At 38.1% G+C, this 17,410-nt stretch overlaps 1 protein-coding gene across 4 annotated transcripts; it reads left to right on the forward strand.

Moving 5' to 3' along the window:
• Positions 1 to 2,484: 2,484 nt before the first annotated feature.
• Positions 2,485 to 16,686, forward strand: ctcf.S (CCCTC-binding factor S homeolog). 4 transcript variants are annotated; one of them, XM_018260405.1, is made up of 11 exons: positions 2,485 to 3,036; positions 6,480 to 7,263; positions 9,379 to 9,549; positions 9,761 to 9,894; positions 10,689 to 10,809; positions 10,930 to 11,079; positions 11,797 to 11,957; positions 12,389 to 12,571; positions 13,573 to 13,720; positions 14,208 to 14,399; positions 16,280 to 16,686. In XM_018260405.1, exons 2-11 carry the CDS (start codon positions 6,489 to 6,491, stop codon positions 16,456 to 16,458), a joined length of 2,214 nt encoding a protein of 737 aa, XP_018115894.1. In that variant the 5' UTR covers positions 2,485 to 3,036; positions 6,480 to 6,488; the 3' UTR covers positions 16,459 to 16,686. The 4 variants fall into 4 exon arrangements, with proteins under 4 accessions (XP_018115894.1, XP_041417014.1, XP_018115893.1 ...); XM_041561080.1 differs by having other exon boundaries at positions 2,886 to 2,909; XM_018260404.2 differs by lacking the exon at positions 2,485 to 3,036 and adding an exon at positions 3,084 to 3,524.
• Positions 16,687 to 17,410: the final 724 nt, after the last annotated feature.

Below are 17,410 nucleotides of genomic sequence, written 5' to 3' on the forward strand. Positions count from 1 at the left end.
CTGTGGCTGTCAGACTTCAACTTCCCCCTGAGATGCGAATTCCCAACGTGTTTCATGTGTCCTTAGTGAAGCCCGCTACCTCCAACTGCTTTTCTGTGATCCAGCCTCCCCCTCCTACTATCTCTGTAGATGGTCAACAGGAATATGAGGTGGAAAAGATCCTTGACTCCAGAATCTCCAGGGGTTCTCTTCAGTACCTCATCAAATGGAAGGGCTTTGGCCCTGAAGAATGCTCCTGGGAAGGACACTCTGATGTTCATGCGCCTCGTCTTGTGAGGGATTTCCACTCCAAATTTCTTCAGAAGCCAAGTCCTGGTGGTCCAGAGGCCCCCCGTGGGGGGGGTACTGTCACGATCGCCGCCCGGAGCAGTTCCAGGAGCTCCGGGCGGCGCGTCCTTCCCTGCCGGCGGCGCTTCCAAAATGGCGGCGCCCAGGGCCGCCATGTGGGTAGCGACGTCGGCGCAAAGACGCCAGTGACGTCACGTTGGCGCCAAATTCAAATATTTAAACTCTACCAAGACGCCTGAATGGCGCCCAAGTATAGGATTCATTTCCTGCATGTTTCCTGGGTATCCTGTGTACTAGCTAAGACTGTATCTTGCTTCTGATTGTTGCCTGACCCCTTGCCTGGACTTTGCTTGTTTTCCTGCCTAGCTTTGAACTCTTGCCTGGACTCTGATTATCCGTTTGATTAACCCTTTGGATACCGCGACCTTGATCCCACAGTGGGCTTCCTCCTTGATCCTGACTACCTCCCTGGAGGGAGCTCCCGGCTCCCTGACATTTTCTTCATTGTAACAATCCCAGCTTCCCAGTTTTTCTTTATAACAGATTTTCCATAACCTTTACCAGCTTGTTATCCTTTCGACTCAATCTAATTCAATAATTTAAGCACTCAACTATCAAACTATCTAGCACTCGACAGGATTTCACCTCAAACTATTTTATATATTAAAGGAGAAGGAAAGGCTTTGTACACTTGGGGGTGCCAAATGTTAGGCACCCCCACGTGATTGTATTGACTTACCTGAAACCCCGAGCAGAAAACTGCACCGGCCCGGGGTTATACCAGTGAGCACCACGGAGTGATCCTCTTCCGGCGTTGTCTTTCTTCAAAATTCCCAGGGCAAACGCATGCGCATTTTGCTTCAGAAAGGTTACTGTTTATAAAAAGAAGCTGCTGTGTAGCCATGGGGGGGGGGGCAGCCATTTAAGTAGAGATAGCATAGTTTACATATCAGATAACATAAAACACAGGGCTTATCTGTTATGTGCTATGTATCCTGTGTCTTTTTTTTCAGCTTGAATAGCTGCCACAATGGCTACACAGCGGCTACACAGCACAGTAGTCTTTCTGAAGCAAAACACATATTTTAACAGTGCATGCTAACTGTATATTACATGTTAATTACTTTTAAACGTTCTTGGAGACTTGGAAAGGGTATGGAGATCCAAATTATGGAAAGAACCCTTATCCAGAAAACGCAGGTCCCAAGCATTCTGGTTAACAAGTCCCATAGTTGTATGTGCTTAAGGTTGCCACCTGGCCGATATTTTACAGGCCTGGCCGGTAAAAATGATGGCTGATCCCAATGTTATTAATAGGGAAAAAAGACAAATATATAGGAAGGCCAGTATTTTTTTCCAGATAAGGTGGCAACCTTAGATGTGCCCCAGCTGGTATGTAATGTGGCAGTCCAGGTTACAGCTGCTAGTGTTGGCTATTTAGCAGATTGCTTTGACAAATTGGTGTTTTTTTCCCCCACAAAAGTTCGCAATCCTAAGGATACAACTGAGGAGAAACAGCTGGACACAAATCTCCTGCTCTGACTGAACGTATTCCCATACACAGGGGCGATCCTGGCCCCTCTGCCGCCTGAGGCAGCAGCAGTTGCTGCTGCCCCCCTCCCCCGGAAATTAGCTCTTAAAGTACCAGGAGCAGCATTTTTGCTGCCCCTGGTACCTAATAGGGCGCTGCCGCCTGAGGCGACAGCCTCAACTTGCCTCATTGGTGAAGCGCCCCTGCCCATACATAAGCATAACATGTCAATTTGGTTGCTATCGGCTCCACCACCACAGATATTGAATGAAGGGGAAAAGGGAGATTCTCCTACACCCCCATACCTCCCAACTGTCCCTTTTTTGGAGGGACAGTCCCTCTTTTGACAGCTCAACCCGCAGTCCCTCATTTGTACTGAAAAAGTCCCTATTTTCTCTGCACTGAACAGCCAGAAAAAGAAACAAAGTTTCTAACTTAATTGGCTTTTAGCAGAAAGCCCAGAACAGCTAACGAGTGCAAATAAGATTTTGAGACACAAAAACACAGTTTAGATAAGTATATATATTTTCAAACTTTCATAACCTGCCAAATTTTGTAAAACAAACATGGTAATTAGGGGGTGTGGCCACAGAAAGGGGTGTGGTCAAAAAATTACTGCTCTACGTGTGGAAAAAAAATGTTTGTCCCTCTTTTTACTTCCAAAATGTTGGGAGGTATGCACCCCACATTCGCCACTGTTAAACTTTACCTTTCTATCTACTCGGAATTCAGTACCTTTTATGACCCAGTCCCCCTTCTAGCGGAAAATACGGACATTTCTAACTCTAAAAGTCAAAACCACTTCCACTGTCTAGTGAGACCGAAATATGTGTTTAAATGAGCCTGGGTCCCTACGGCGAAATACGACTACTTTATGGAGACTAACGCACCGTCGTTCAAATTTGGCGCCCAAATACTACGCCAAATGTCTCAGCAGCGTATTCTTCCCTTTTCACACTGTAAGTGACATCGAGGTGTTGGCGACACAAACTACAATTCCCGACAAACCACGAGGACCGCCCCCTTTGCGCAAGCGCGGTGAATGTCTGGGCCGCCATTTTATGAAGTAGGGAACTGGAGCAATTAAACGGTGAGCTGGTTCTAGTCAGGAGGCTTCATTTCAGTGTGTTCTCTGATATCCACTTGGCCTTCACATCGGATTTAGCCAGACCTGCCGAAAAAGCTGAAAAAATACGAGAAATAGCCTCAGGAAAGAGGTAAGCAGAGAGGAAAAGGAGGTTTTGCAGGATCTTTCTCCGGCCTCTAGGTGTCACGATGGGGCTCCGGTTAGGGCGGCAAATGGGGGGTGTTTGTCTCCCTCTATCGTTATTGTAATTTGGTTTAAAAATGTCTGTAGTTTGGGCCCGGGAACATCTTAGTTCTATTCACCATCGGCTTCCTAGTTGCAGTTCCGGAACGCGCTTAAGTTACAGGGATATTTTTGACTAACCCGCTGCATTTTGGGCCTTTCCTCCATTTTCTTGTCTTCCCCCTATTTTCTGCGACAGCTCGTCGGTCGCTTTGCTTAATTGTTCCTGTTTGAAACGAGGTCCATTTATTACAAATCCGTTTATCAAGGGGAATCCTCCTGTTTCGATTTGGTGCAGCAAAAATAAATAGAAAATGTCCGGTGGGGAATCTACTCCCGTTTTTTTGCTCCGGCTTTACGCTTCAGAGGTGTGTCCGAATGTGGCTGTGGGCTAGGGTATGTGCACCTTCCAATAACGCCCTTTTGACTTCAACTCCTGGTAATCCGCAGGAGAATGTATAATATAAACCAGTCTATGGTTCTGCATAATTACTATAGAGCGCAAAATAATACCGCCCTCGTGTTGTACGAATACTGTATAATCGCACTCTCCTTCAGGATTTAATCTAATATGAAGCACTTACTTACTGAGAGGTCGTAACTTTTTACTACAGAACCTATTTATTGATGGACCTTTCCACTTCTAGAGTGGAAGATGCATAAGGGGGTTAGAATGTCTTGGAAGAGCTCACTTTAACCAGGTTGATCTTTATATATACCTTTTTTATTTTTATCTATATCTATATATATATATATATATATATATATATATATATATATATATATATATATATATATATATATATATATATCTTTAATCAAAACACTAGTTGACCATAGCCGTTGCACTTACGATTTTACCTGGAAAGATCTTTCCAAGAAAGACTGTTAGTTTCAGTACACACGTGTAGAGTTGAATCGTCCGATCTACAGGTAGAAACACCTTTCTACCTGTATATGACGATTCGGCGCTAACAGTAGCAGATGTTCTGGTGCCTTGAAAGGCTCCCGATCAAAATTTAGTGTCTGAGCCGACCGATCTCCAAGTCTTCTGCCGATATTGTCTTCCACCGAATATCGTACAAAAATTAATTTCGTGTGGCCACGCCAGAGTCCAGCATTGGAATTGCCAAAATGCTCTGCAGTTTATGTATATACTACTAAGTGGGGAAAAACAGCACTTGCTATACAAATCTATTTCAAAAGACCGCTTTGTATATAATATGTGATGCTTGGACATGTCATTTATTAAGCAAACCATGAGAAGTCAAATCTGTTTTCTTATGATATAGGGGTTTGCTCGTGGTTATATTTGGTACTGTGTATGTACTGAATACTTTTTATGGGCTTTTATTATATTTTGACTGGGAACTATGTATGTTATCTGTCTAGAACACAAACATAGTGTTACATTTGTTTTAAGGACTTTAAGGGGCAGAATTGTCAAGCAGATTTTAACAAATAAAAACTCACCCTTGTTCTATTCATTCCTGTGGGCTTTTTTGAAAGTTTATTTAATAAATGGTGAGTTTTTAATTTCACCTATTGATAACTATGCTTCTAAAAATCCCATAGGAATTGAATAGGACGTGGGTGAGTTTTTAATTTATTAAAATCTGAACTCACATTTTGATAAATTTATCAAAATGTATGTTATGCTCTTCTTGCTGTTGACATGACTTGCAGGGACATCATAATTCAGAGTGAACAGCTAGAAGATTATTGGTCAAAGTTTGTTTCCTTAGGAGACCTTTCTCAAGACACGCACATTAAAGTCTCCAAAGTGAATCCAAGCTTTTCACCAATACATTTAAAACTTTTCACTGTTATGTCCCAGAGTGTTATCTCTACATAATTGTTTATATCTATATTTGAAATAATGGCACAGGGGCACATAATCACTATATGACCTTAAATGTGGGTTGCAAAAAGTACATACTTTACATTACAGTGAAATGCAATAGTCATGACATCCCCTTGCCCCTCCAAAAAAGCAGGTTACCTGGTTAAAAAGTAGGACCAAGAAATTGTTTCCACTGCTTATAAATGCTTAGAAGCACCACCTAGTGGTATGAGAATAGCATTGCACTCTGCAGCAGAAATAGAAGCTCAGTCAAGTATGAGCTGGCGGGAAGAATGAAATAGATGAGGTAGTAGCTGCCTGAAAGCACTTGACTGATGTGGGCTGGCAGGCTTGCTATCACAGGATCATGCATAATGAACTGAGATTAATAAAATATAGTGATATTAATAACTTAGCAAACAAAGACATGTTCCGCTGTTTCAGCTGACAACCTAAACAACTGGCACAGCATGAAGTGAAGAGGCACTGCAGTTTATCTTCACTTCCTCGTATGCTGACTGTCAGAAATGGTAAATCAGAAGATTATATTGTCAAAATATGACCATTAATGGATGTACTGATGCACACAGTATGTGATATTGGCCAAGCAATCCTGACCGATATCTGTGTACCAGTAGGTTAATTAATGTCCCGTTCTGTCTTTCATTGGGTGCTGTTTAAAATACGTACATAATCCAAGGCGCAGAAATTGATTTTAGTTTTTTAAAGGGGTTGTTCACCTTTACATTAACTTTTAGTATGATGTAGACTGTGTTATTCTGCGACAATCTGCAATTGCTTTTGTTTCCTGCTCTCGAGTTTGCATTTTCAGTAATATAGTTGCTAAGGTCCAAATAACCCTAGCAGCCATGCACTGATTTGAATAAGAATAAATAGAAGTAGTAATACATACATAGATGAATAATAAATGGTAGCAATAACAATAAATGTCTATTCTTTTAGAACATTTGTTTTCTAGTTGGGGTTACTGACACCCAGCTCAAAAGAGTCAGAAGAAGACCGTCAAATACAAAACTATAAAAAATGAAGGCTGATTTAAAAGTTGCGTAGAATTAGCCATTCTGTCACATACTAAAAGTTAACTTAAAGGTGAACCAGGGTTTCGTTTAGAATTGTTCATGCACACATTCAAATATAAACTTTATACAAATCAGCTCTTTGGTTGTTATTGGTTACAAGATGTGTGCACCCTTTCGGTGTTTTATAATATGGGAGGGGTTACTTTTTTTCCTTGTAAAAAAAGAAAATTCCAAACCTTTACCCTTGCATTGCATTTGATATCCCTTCCTCACATCAGCAGAATATAGTCCTTGGAAATTTTGACCTTCTAATGTAACAATTTAGCAACATGAATCCATATACCCATGTAAATAGACTTCGGGCCAAAACTATTCATCGCTGTTCTTTGCATTAAATCTTTTATCCATTACTGTGTTTCTTTTACTATTCTTATTTCTTCATGTCTTGGTGACCTCTGTCTACCATAGGTTGTAAAAATGGAAAGTGAGATGGCGGAAGCCATTGTGGAGGACTCGGAAACCTTCATGAAAAGAAAAGAGACAAAGACATATCAGAGGCGTAGAGAAGGTGGTATAGATGAAGATAACTGTGTCATAGTCCAGAGCCAAACAGATCTAAGTGAAGTACCTCATGATGTCAACAGTAATGTTCAGATGGTGATGATGGAGCAACTTGATCCAACTCTACTACAAATGAAGACTGAAGTAATGGAAGGTGTGGTTTCGCAAGACTGTGATCCTATTGTGGATGATACACAAATAATTACACTGCAAGTTGTTAATATGGAAGAGCAGCCAATTAATCTTGGAGAGCTCCAGCTTGTCCAAGTTCCGGTAGCTGTTCCAATGGCCACAACATCTGTTGGTGAACTTCATGCAGCTTTTGAAAACGAGGTAGCCAAAGAAGGCCTTCAGGAAGGGGAGCCCATGATTTGCCATACTTTGCCTCTCCCAGAGGGGTTCCAAGTAGTTAAGGTAGGGGCTAATGGGGAAGTAGAAACTCTAGAACAGACAGAATTACAACCACAAGAAGAGCCTGGCTGGCAAAAGGATCCTGATTATGTGCCCCCTATCAAAAAATCCAAGAAAATGAAGAAAAGCAAACTGCGCTATACAGAAGAAGGAAAAGATGTGGATGTCTCTGTATATGATTTTGAAGAAGAACAGCAGGAAGGGCTGCTTTCTGATGTGAATGCAGAAAAAGTGGTTGGAAATATGAAGCCTCCAAAGCCAACAAAAATTAAGAAGAAAGGTATGTTCTTTTCAGATGGTTCTCTTTTTAATTTTTTCTTTCTTAAGGGGCCAAAACAGCAGCTTATCTACCTGTGCATGAGTCCTCCCTGATGGATATCTGGCAGGTTCTCTCCTGAGTTAGCCAATCGTTGGCAACATTGGGCTGATCTTTGGCCCCATGAAATTCATGCATAGATCTGCTTGTTTTGGCATTTACTTTTAGAGAAATTTAGACCCAATGCATGAAGTTTGTGACTTTTATGCAGTTCTAGCTTGGTTGGATAAAGTCTAAAAATACGCCAGATCTGTCACTTTAGAGTGTTATCTGGTTTGGGCTTATTTTTATGGGAAGGGATGACTACTCTTGCAAACTTTCATGTGTCCCCATCTAGAATTTCAAACTTTGTACATTGAGGTTTTCCACACTGCCAAACCACTGCACTGCCTTTTTATTGATTTATTTATTTTGACTTCACATTTTTGAGCCCTACGGTGTCTAGCCTATGATTATCCATTTGAACATAACAGCCAACCATTAACCTGCCCCATGGTAGCATTCAGGTATCCGCTGAAATTCTTGGAGCCAGCCTATAGTATTTAAAGGAACAGTTCAGTGTAAAAATAAAAATTAGTAAATAGGCTCTGCAAAATAAAAAAATGTTTCTAATATAGTTAGCCAATAATATAAATCTAATGTATAAAGGCTGGAATGACTGGAGGTCGAACAGAACCCAACTTTTCAGCTCTCTAACTCTAAATCAGTCAGCGATTTTAAGGGGGGGGGGGCACATGGGACATAACTGTCCATTGAGTTTGCAATTGATCCTTAGTATGCTGTTTAGATTCAAAAACAAATAGTTATGACCTATGTGCCTCCCTCAAGTCTCTGATTGGTAACTATTCAGTGAGTGAGAGCTGCAAAGCAGGAAGTAGTGTTCTGGCTATTATGTTGGACATCCAATCACTCTAGCCTTTATACATTACATTTTTGGCTAACTAACTATATTAGAATTTTTTTATTTTGCACAGCCTATTTACATTTTATTTTTACATATTGTTACACTGAACAATTGTTTTAACACAAGTGTTAAAATATCACCAACCGCATATACAACTGCTTGATACACTGCTAGACACAGTGTTGAACATCACGATGAAATCATTTTGATAGGTGTGGTAAAACATAAAAGCACATTACAGGGAGTCCTCGAGTTACATTCACCAGACTTGCATACAACTCACACTTACAGAGGCTATTACAGTAATATCCTGTGATTTGCTTGGCCTTTATTAGCATTTGGCTTTAATAAACCACCTGCCCCGATCCCCTCTGTCATGTGCTGTCTACTGTAGAGCACAGAAAGGTGAAATAAATATTATGTTTAGACATCTGTCTGCATTTAAGTTGCATTTAAAGGGGACCCGTCACCCAAAAAAAATATTCCAAATCCTATTTTATAATGTTAGTCAAGCAAAATGAACTTTAATTTTACACTGTAAAAATTATTTGAATCTTCTTTCCTTCTGTCTGGGAATTCATAATTATAGCAAGCAGGCAGGAGCCATTTTGTGGACACTGTTATTAAGACAAGCCTTGCATCATCTCAGAATTTTGTTTGTGCACCAGAATGGGGGATCTGATGTCCATCCCCATGCCCTGGCTACACAATTAATTGGTGTAGAGAACGGGGGAAATTGGGGAGAGCAATGACATCTAGGAAGTGCTGAATGGAAAGTGAAAGTAGTGGAAAGTAAGAAAGTAGGCATAGAGGAGGGGCAGGCAGTATTTGATTGACAGCTGAGATTTTTAAATGAGTTTACAACAGCTATGAATGCTTAGATAAAAGAATTTGGATTTCTTGCTTAAAAAGGACTTTTACTATACTGATTTTTATGTCTGGGTGACAGGTCCACTTTAATAAGTAAATGTGTTTCAACTTACATGCAAATTCAAATTAAGAACAAACCTACTCTATCTCTTACATAACCTGGGAACTGCCTGTACAGTTATGTGGATATTTTGCGTTTATTATGTAGTTAGTAACTTGCCAGTCTGCCTATAAGCATTTCTTATACAGGAACCTATAACCACCACCCCATCTCATGTTCCCTTTGTGTTTTATGTTTTTGCTAGGTGTAAAAAAGACATTCCAGTGTGAGTTATGTAGTTATACCTGTCCAAGACGTTCTAATCTGGATCGTCACATGAAAAGTCACACCGATGAAAGGCCACATAAGTGCCACCTATGTGGCAGGGCTTTCAGAACTGTTACTTTGCTTAGGAACCACCTCAATACTCATACAGGTAAGTTACATTTTTTTTTTTTGCATAGCTTAATAGCAAGTTTTGGTCTCCTTTGAACCAGGAACTGTGCCACAGTTTGAGGATTACAGGATAACTACTCTCAACACTTTTGTTGACTGACTAAAAAGCGAAAATAAACTGTTGCATTTGATTAGATATTGTAAATTGCAGCTTTTTTTTTTTTTTTTTTTTTATTGATTTTATTTGATAGGTACACGGCCTCACAAGTGTCCTGACTGTGACATGGCATTTGTGACTAGTGGTGAATTGGTGAGGCATCGTCGTTACAAACACACCCATGAGAAACCATTTAAATGTTCGATGTGTGATTATGCCAGTGTTGAGGTAAGATTAAAATGTGTGCTCTGTTATGGTTTATAGTTTAAAGACAGCTAAGCAGAGGTGAAAACTTTTTGTAGATTGTATGTGCCATTGATTGGTAAATACCCACAATGTTAATCTATTTTATAAAATTTGAAATGTCAAGGTGTTATGCAGAAAATAGAGCATGTAGCGTATGAACAGTTGCTTAGCAGTTTATTTTTGAGCTATAAAGCAATAAATGGCTATAACAATAAGGATTTTTAATAGGCATGCACCGAATCCACTATTTTGGATTCGGCTGAACCCTCGAATCCTTCACAAAAGATTCGGCCGAATACCAAACCGAATCCGAACCCTGATTTGCATATGCAAATGACGGGTGGGAAGGGGAAAACATTTTTTACTTCATTGTTTTGTGACAAAAAGTCATGCGATTTCCCTCCCCACCCATAATTTGCATATGCAAAAGGATTCGGTGCATCCCTAATTTTAAAAGGATACATAGTTTATGTATTCCTCCGTAAGCCTCATTATCAATTTCAATAAATGTTTGCAAGAAGGGGAAATATAAATAGTCTGATAATAAGAATGTAATTACAGAATGCAAGCATAATACGTTGCAATAACATGGACAATGGTAAAGTAAGATATTTTCATTGCTGCATTTATTTTGCATGAATCATTAGTTTTGGTACAGTTCTATATACAGCAAAATGGTGGATATAGCAAAATCACCCATGAATACATGAATAGATTTTTTTGTGCAGACTTTTTTTTTTTTTTTTTCCCCCTTCTGAAATCTGCCTTTATTTTAGGTAAGTAAGCTGAAGCGACATATTCGATCTCATACTGGAGAACGCCCCTTCCAATGCAGCTTGTGCAGCTATGCCAGCAGGGACACATACAAGTTGAAAAGACACATGCGAACCCATTCCGGTAAGTGAAATGTCCATAAAAAGCTGGGCCTTCTGTTTCTGCAGCTCTCGATCATAAAAAATTGCAGTGTGTATTCTTTCATAAACTGTTGTAAATTAATTCCATTTGTTTTTTTTTAAGGTGAAAAGCCATATGAATGCTACATTTGCCATGCTCGTTTTACTCAGAGTGGGACAATGAAGATGCACATTTTGCAGAAACACACTGAAAATGTGGCCAAATTTCACTGCCCCCATTGTGACACAGTAATTGCAAGAAAGAGTGACTTGGGTAGGTGCCCTTTAACAGTTTTTTTTTTTTTGTTTTTTTTGTGCGACTTTAACAGATCTGTTCTGTCTACAAATCTTTAAGAGTAAATACATTCTAATAAATTGTGCCATTTCTTTGATAAAATTGTAATAACTACAGTGTAATCTCAATTTTACATTTTCCCTGATTTTACATTGTCCTGGATTTTACACCATTTCTTTCTAGTCCCCTGGAAAATGTAAAATGGGGGTTCTACTGTAGATGTAAACTGATTCAGTCTCCTAGTGCTGTTCTTGTTGATAGAAGCACACGTTGTAGTAGAAAGCTGGAACCAAGACACTTTTGGGGGTGGTAGGTTCTCTATCAATAAGCTAAATGTCTAAAGACAAATATAATGCTGTCAACTTAGGTTAACATTTTAAGTGGTTTTAAAGTGATTTGTGAATGTAATTGATTATAAATGTAACCTTCTAAGACAATGCTCTATAATGAGCTGCTTATTTCACAGCCTAACTGCAAAATTGGTAGGAAGGGGTTTGTTTATACAGATGGGGTTTTCAGTGGAAGCTGATTTGTTTTTCATGAGTTGACTAGTAAAAACATGACTTCACTTTCACTTCGACACTTGTGCAAGAACCAAGAAAACATTTATACATCTTAATTAAATTCGTACACAACATGTATGTATTGGGGTGTACTGTGTATCTTTTTAAAAAAATTAAAAATTCTTCTATCCAGGAGTCCATTTGCGAAAACAACATTCCTACATTGAACAAGGCAAGAAGTGTCGCTACTGTGATACAGTGTTCCATGAGCGTTATGCACTAATCCAGCACCAGAAGTCTCATAAAAATGAAAAGCGATTTAAATGTGACCAGTGTGAATATGCCTGCAGACAGGTATGGACGATAAGAAAAAAATGTACACACATTTTCTCTAGAATTACATTTTTGTTCACTTTAGAAAACAAAACAATGATTAGTTTCTTATATAGCTGTTGGATGAAAATTCATCTATTTTAATGGGGTAATTCCTTTTTTAAATTTACTTTTTAGTGTGGTATAGAGTGACTTACTCTAACCAGTTTTTTTGTACAGTATTTGTATGACTGGCAACAAAGACAGGTTGTATAAGAATACTATATTCATTTTGCACCACACATTACTGTAGTGTTAACTCAGATCATCACTGGTGTTTCTGAAGTTGGTGGTGGTTCTGGGCTGGGTTACTGGATACTTTTGTGTTCAGCCTATTGGCACATTGAAACACAAATTGGACTTTTAATGCATAGAATTTAAGTAATTAAAAATATTTGAAATATATTTTGTAGGAAAGACACATGATCATGCACAAAAGGACCCATACTGGAGAGAAGCCTTATGCCTGCAGCCATTGTGATAAAACATTTCGGCAGAAACAGCTGCTCGATATGCATTTCAAAAGATACCATGATCCAAGTTTTGTTCCTGCAGCGTTTGTGTGCTCCAAGTGTGGGAAAACATTTACTCGAAGGGTATGTTTGCATGTTTATTTTTATTTTAACTTTTCCTTCACATTGTTGAAGTTTGATGTGGTTTTGAAACCCTGTTGCACAATATATTAAATAATATGCTCCTTTGCTATTTTAGTTTTCCTGAAAGATTGTTCTAAAGGAACAGTAACCCCTTTTTGAAAGTAATGAAAATATGCTGTGTAGCCATGGGGGCAGCCATTCAAAGCTGAAAAAGGAGAAAAGGCACAGGATGCACCGCAGATAACAGATAAGCTCTGTAGTATACAACAGGATTCTTTAGACCTTATCTGTTATCTACTGTGTATCCTGTGATTGAATGGCTGCTCCTATGGCTACACAGCAGCTTGTTTATATAAACTATAGTAGAGTTTCTAAAGCAAACATGCCAGTTTGACCAGTGCAGGGCAACAGTACATTATATTGTCATTCCTTTAAAGGAACAGGTCAGTGTAAAAATAAAAGCTTGGTAAATAGATTGTATGTGCAAAATAAAAAATGTTCGACTGATGAAGTTAAATCTTTCAACATTGAAGTCGAAGGATTTAGCGCTATTCGTTCGATCGAAGGAATAATCGTTTGATCGAACGATTAAATCCTTCGAATCGAAGGATTTTAATCCATCGATCGAACGATTTTCCTTCGATCACAAATTGGCTAGAAAGCCTATGGGGACCTTCCCCATAGGCTAACATTGAGGTTCGGTAGGTTTTAGGTGCGAAGTAGGGGGGTCCAAGTTTTTTTTAAAGAGACAGTACTTCGACTATCGAATGGTCGAATAGACGAACGATTTTTAGTTCGAAACATTCGATTCCAATTCGCTGGTCGAAGTAGCCAAAAAAATACTTCAAAGTAATAATTCAAAGTATTTTTTATTCTATTCCTTCACTCGAGCTAAGTAAATGTGCCCCTTGGTGTCGACTTATTAATTAAATTTGAGTAACCGGGATAGTGGCTGTGTGTAGAGCTGTTCGTATTATATAATTTTTTTTATTATTATTTAGAATACAATGTCAAGACATGCAGACCATTGCACTGGGCCTGACGGTACAGATGGTGAAAATGGAGGAGAAGGGGAAGTGATTCACAAAAAAGGGAAACGTGGGCGCAAGAGAAAGATGCGCTCCAAGAAAGAAGGTTCTTCTGACAGTGGTATGCTGTTTTTATCCATTGATTTTTTTTTATTTATTTTTTTTTTAAGGTGTCCTGCTAGCTAAATGTAAACCTGTCCTGTGGCTTTATTTTTGTCTTAAATGGACAGGGCCTAGTTATGTGTTTTCTTGATGAGTAAAACAATGATACTCCTATTTGATGTGCTGTGTCTAAGAGTTGTTACCCTAGTGCATATTTATTTTTATTTTTTTTTTGCTGTTTTAATTGCAAAATATGGTTTGTGTTGATTTAATAAGGTCAATGAAAAGATTAAAACTTTTTATCATGTTTGGGTCTTGTAATGTTTACCATTAGATTTTTGTTTTTGGTGTATTTTAGGTCTGGGGGGGGGTAAAATCTTTGGCAGTGTTTTTTTTTTTTTTGCAGCCTGTGTGTTGATGCTATGGAATATGCTGGAGCTTTAGGGTTTATTTTATTTATTATATTTACAAAGTAGTTGTCTTGCTTTTTTTTTTTTTTTTTTAAGAGGATAATGCTGAACCTGAGCTAGACGATGAAGACGATGAAGATGATGATGATGAAGAAGAAGAAGAAGAAGATGAGACCCCTGTAGAAATAGAAGCTGATCCTGAACCAGAAGAGCCACTGACTCCACTTCCACCCCCAGCAAAGAAGCGCAGAGGAAGACCGCCTGGTAAAGCCAATCAAGCTAAGCAAAGTATGTTTCCTTTTGTGTTATTATGCGGTATATTTTTCAGTTTTCCAAGTCACTTTAAGCCTTTCTAAGCTCTAAAAATTTGCATTTGAATTGTGCCTACTCCAGGACCTAACTATGCTGTTTTTAAGGTATCTCTTTTGAAGCTATGAGCAAACTCATCATTCAGGAAAACAACCCCCTAAAACTCAACAGTGGTGGCTTATTGAAAGCTCAAACTACATGCTTGCTTTCATATACTCCAAATTCCAGAACCCACCAGCACACCCTGGCCTCTCCAGCATAAGTTGGCCCGGTGCACAGTCAGAAGGGATCGGCAACCCCAATTTTAGTCAGCGTAATAAAAGAAAAACTGGCCAGTTTTGCTTTCATATACTCCCTTTTAAATAAAATGTTATCCTTGTAATATTGGTTACACGAAAAAGTGTGCCCTCGAATTTAAACCATTCACATACCCTGAAACGACGAGGCTGCTCTTGAAATGTCTTCTTTAAAATTGTTTTTCTTTAGTTGCTTTTGATTATTTTGTGTACACCTTTTTATTTATTTATTTTTAATTCTGGTCTCTGCATGTCTTATTGTTTTCATGTTTGGTATCAAACTATCCCCTGCATTCATATTTTTGTTGGTTTCTCTCTTTCTTATGTGTCGGATGCTTAGAAATGCAAACTTTGGGGCAAGACTTTTTAGCTTATGTTTGCAGTTTTGAGTTTGTAGTAGATAGACCTATTTACCCATTTTGTGTTTAAGGGTGTGCCTTTTCTTCATGAAGTTAGCTTACTGATGCTCCAAACAAAGTGTCAGCGTTGTTGTTTTGGGGGAATTGGGCCCTACAAAAATACACAGGAGATACAATGATGTAGAGTGCAACACTGAGGCAATAACTCTAATAACTCTAATTCACTTAGATTGGCATAGAAAAACATATTTACCAATTTCAAACTTGTTAAAGGGGTGGTTCATCTTAAAGGCAACTTATTATTTTACAGCCAATTCTTAGCAACTTTTCAATTGGTTTTCATTATTTATTTTTTAGTTATTTACCTTTATCTTCTGACTCTTTGCAGCTTTCAAATGGGTGTCGCTGACTCCCTTCTAAAAAACAAATGCTCTGTAAGGCTACAAATGTATTATTATTGTTACTTTTTATCACTGATCCTTCTATTCAGGCCTCTCCTATTCATATGCCAGTCTCTTATTCAAATCAATGCATGGTTGCTATGGTAATTTAGACCCTAGTTACCAGATTGGTTAAGATGCAAATTGAAGAGCTGCTGAATAAAAAGCTAAATAACTCAAAAACCACATAATAAAAAATTAAAGCCAATTCTCTCAGAATATCACTCTTCTACACCATACTACAAGTTAATTTAAAGGTAAACAACCCCTTTAATGTGCAGCAGTGTGTATAGTACAAGTATGGGACCCAGAGCCTTGGCTAGGCAACCTGGCCGGTCGCGGGACTGGCTGGTTGAGCGCATGCGTGAAATGCTGCTCGTGATGTGCAAAAGTGCAGATACACAAGCACATTAAACAGGTGGTGAGAATGGACCAGACATTGGGTTAGGTGAAAGACGGTAAGGATTAATGTTATCTTAATCTGTTTCAATTATTGGAGTTTATGGGAGATGGTTTTTGCGTAATTCGGCGCTTTAGAGCGGTTTTATTTTTAGCAATGCAAATAAGGTGTCCTATAGCTCACCTTACAATGCTAACATAATTTATATTTTTAATCTACCATTCTGTGTTGGACAGGCATTCATTCAGTTCATTCACATTCAGCTACAAGGCTTGATCTCGCATGTGGATTGATGTTTCCTGTATCTGTATTGTAGAGGTTCAATTATACAGTACCAAAATGCTTTTATTTCCCAACTTTTCAGATGCAGCGGTTATTCAAGTGGAGGAGCACAACACAATTGAGAACATAATTGTTCAGGTGAAGAAAGAATCAGACTTAGAAGCAGAGGGAGTTGTTGAGACTGCTATACCAACACCTACAGTGGAGGCACCAAATGGAGACCTTACTCCAGAAATGATTCTGAGCATGATGGACCGGTGATGCAGGCAAAACCCATTGCCTTGCTTTATTGAACTGGCTCGAGCTGTGTTTAAATGGCTCATTACTATTTTATGAGGTCTAATAATTTTATTTTTAACTTTTTGCTTTGTGGATTTTTTTTTTGATTTTTTTCATTTTTTAAGATCTGTTTTACCATATCTGTACAGGCAAACCTCTTCTTCAAAGCAAAACATTAACTGGCTATTAAACAGTCATTTAATCAGTAAAGAGGTTTCAATTTGATTAAGTTTTTTTTTTTTTACCCCAAATCTTCAGGGAAAACTAACTTATGTAGTTTAATTTTCCCCAATGATGAATTGCTAGATCCCAATCCTCGGATGGATTAGACAATTAAAAAAAAAAAAATATATATATATATATATATATATATATATATATATATATATATATATATATATATATATATTATATATATATATATATATATATATTATATATATATATATATATATATATATATATATATATATATATAATTTTTTTTTTTTTTAACCCAAAGTAATGGATCTTATACCATGAACCTATTGCTTTTGTTTAAATTAGGTGTACGTTTCGAATAGAGATCACTGTATGCTAAAATGCACCTACCATTTTTATCGGTTGTAAATGCAGATTATGGTTGGGTGTTAAAATAATATTTTGAAATTGTTATAAGGTAGGTAAAACCTGTTTGCAAAAAATCTTGATGTCCTCAAGTAGTATATTCAGCATGCTTTGAAGTTCTGGCAAACAGATTTTCTTTTCAATCTTTGTTTTTGTTGTGCAGAAACAGAAAACACAGACTATGTAAATAACTTTTTTTACATTTTAATCTTTTTCTATCAAGATGTTTGAATAACTACAGAAGGATGTGGTGAGCAAAATAATTTTAATTACTGACAAATGGGAAAATATTTGGGCAATGTGCATAGTGGACATAATACAAATCATG

The sequence above is a fragment of the Xenopus laevis genome, chromosome 4S, assembly GCF_017654675.1.
Source record: "Xenopus laevis strain J_2021 chromosome 4S, Xenopus_laevis_v10.1, whole genome shotgun sequence".
NCBI lineage: Eukaryota > Metazoa > Chordata > Amphibia > Anura > Pipidae > Xenopus > Xenopus laevis.

What these genes read in the sequence shown, in the direction of transcription:
- ctcf.S (XM_018260403.2), top strand. Translation starts at nt 3,443, where the DNA reads ATGTCCGGTGGGGAATCTACTCCCGTTTTTTTGCTCCGGCTTTACGCT. An exon ending in CCACCTCAATACTCATACAG is followed by an intron (nt 9,550 to 9,760) that starts GTAAGTTACATT and finishes TTTATTTGATAG; the next exon opens with GTACACGGCCTCACAAGTGT. An exon ending in AGAAGGTTCTTCTGACAGTG is followed by an intron (nt 13,721 to 14,207) that starts GTATGCTGTTTT and finishes TTTTTTTTTAAG; the next exon opens with AGGATAATGCTGAACCTGAG.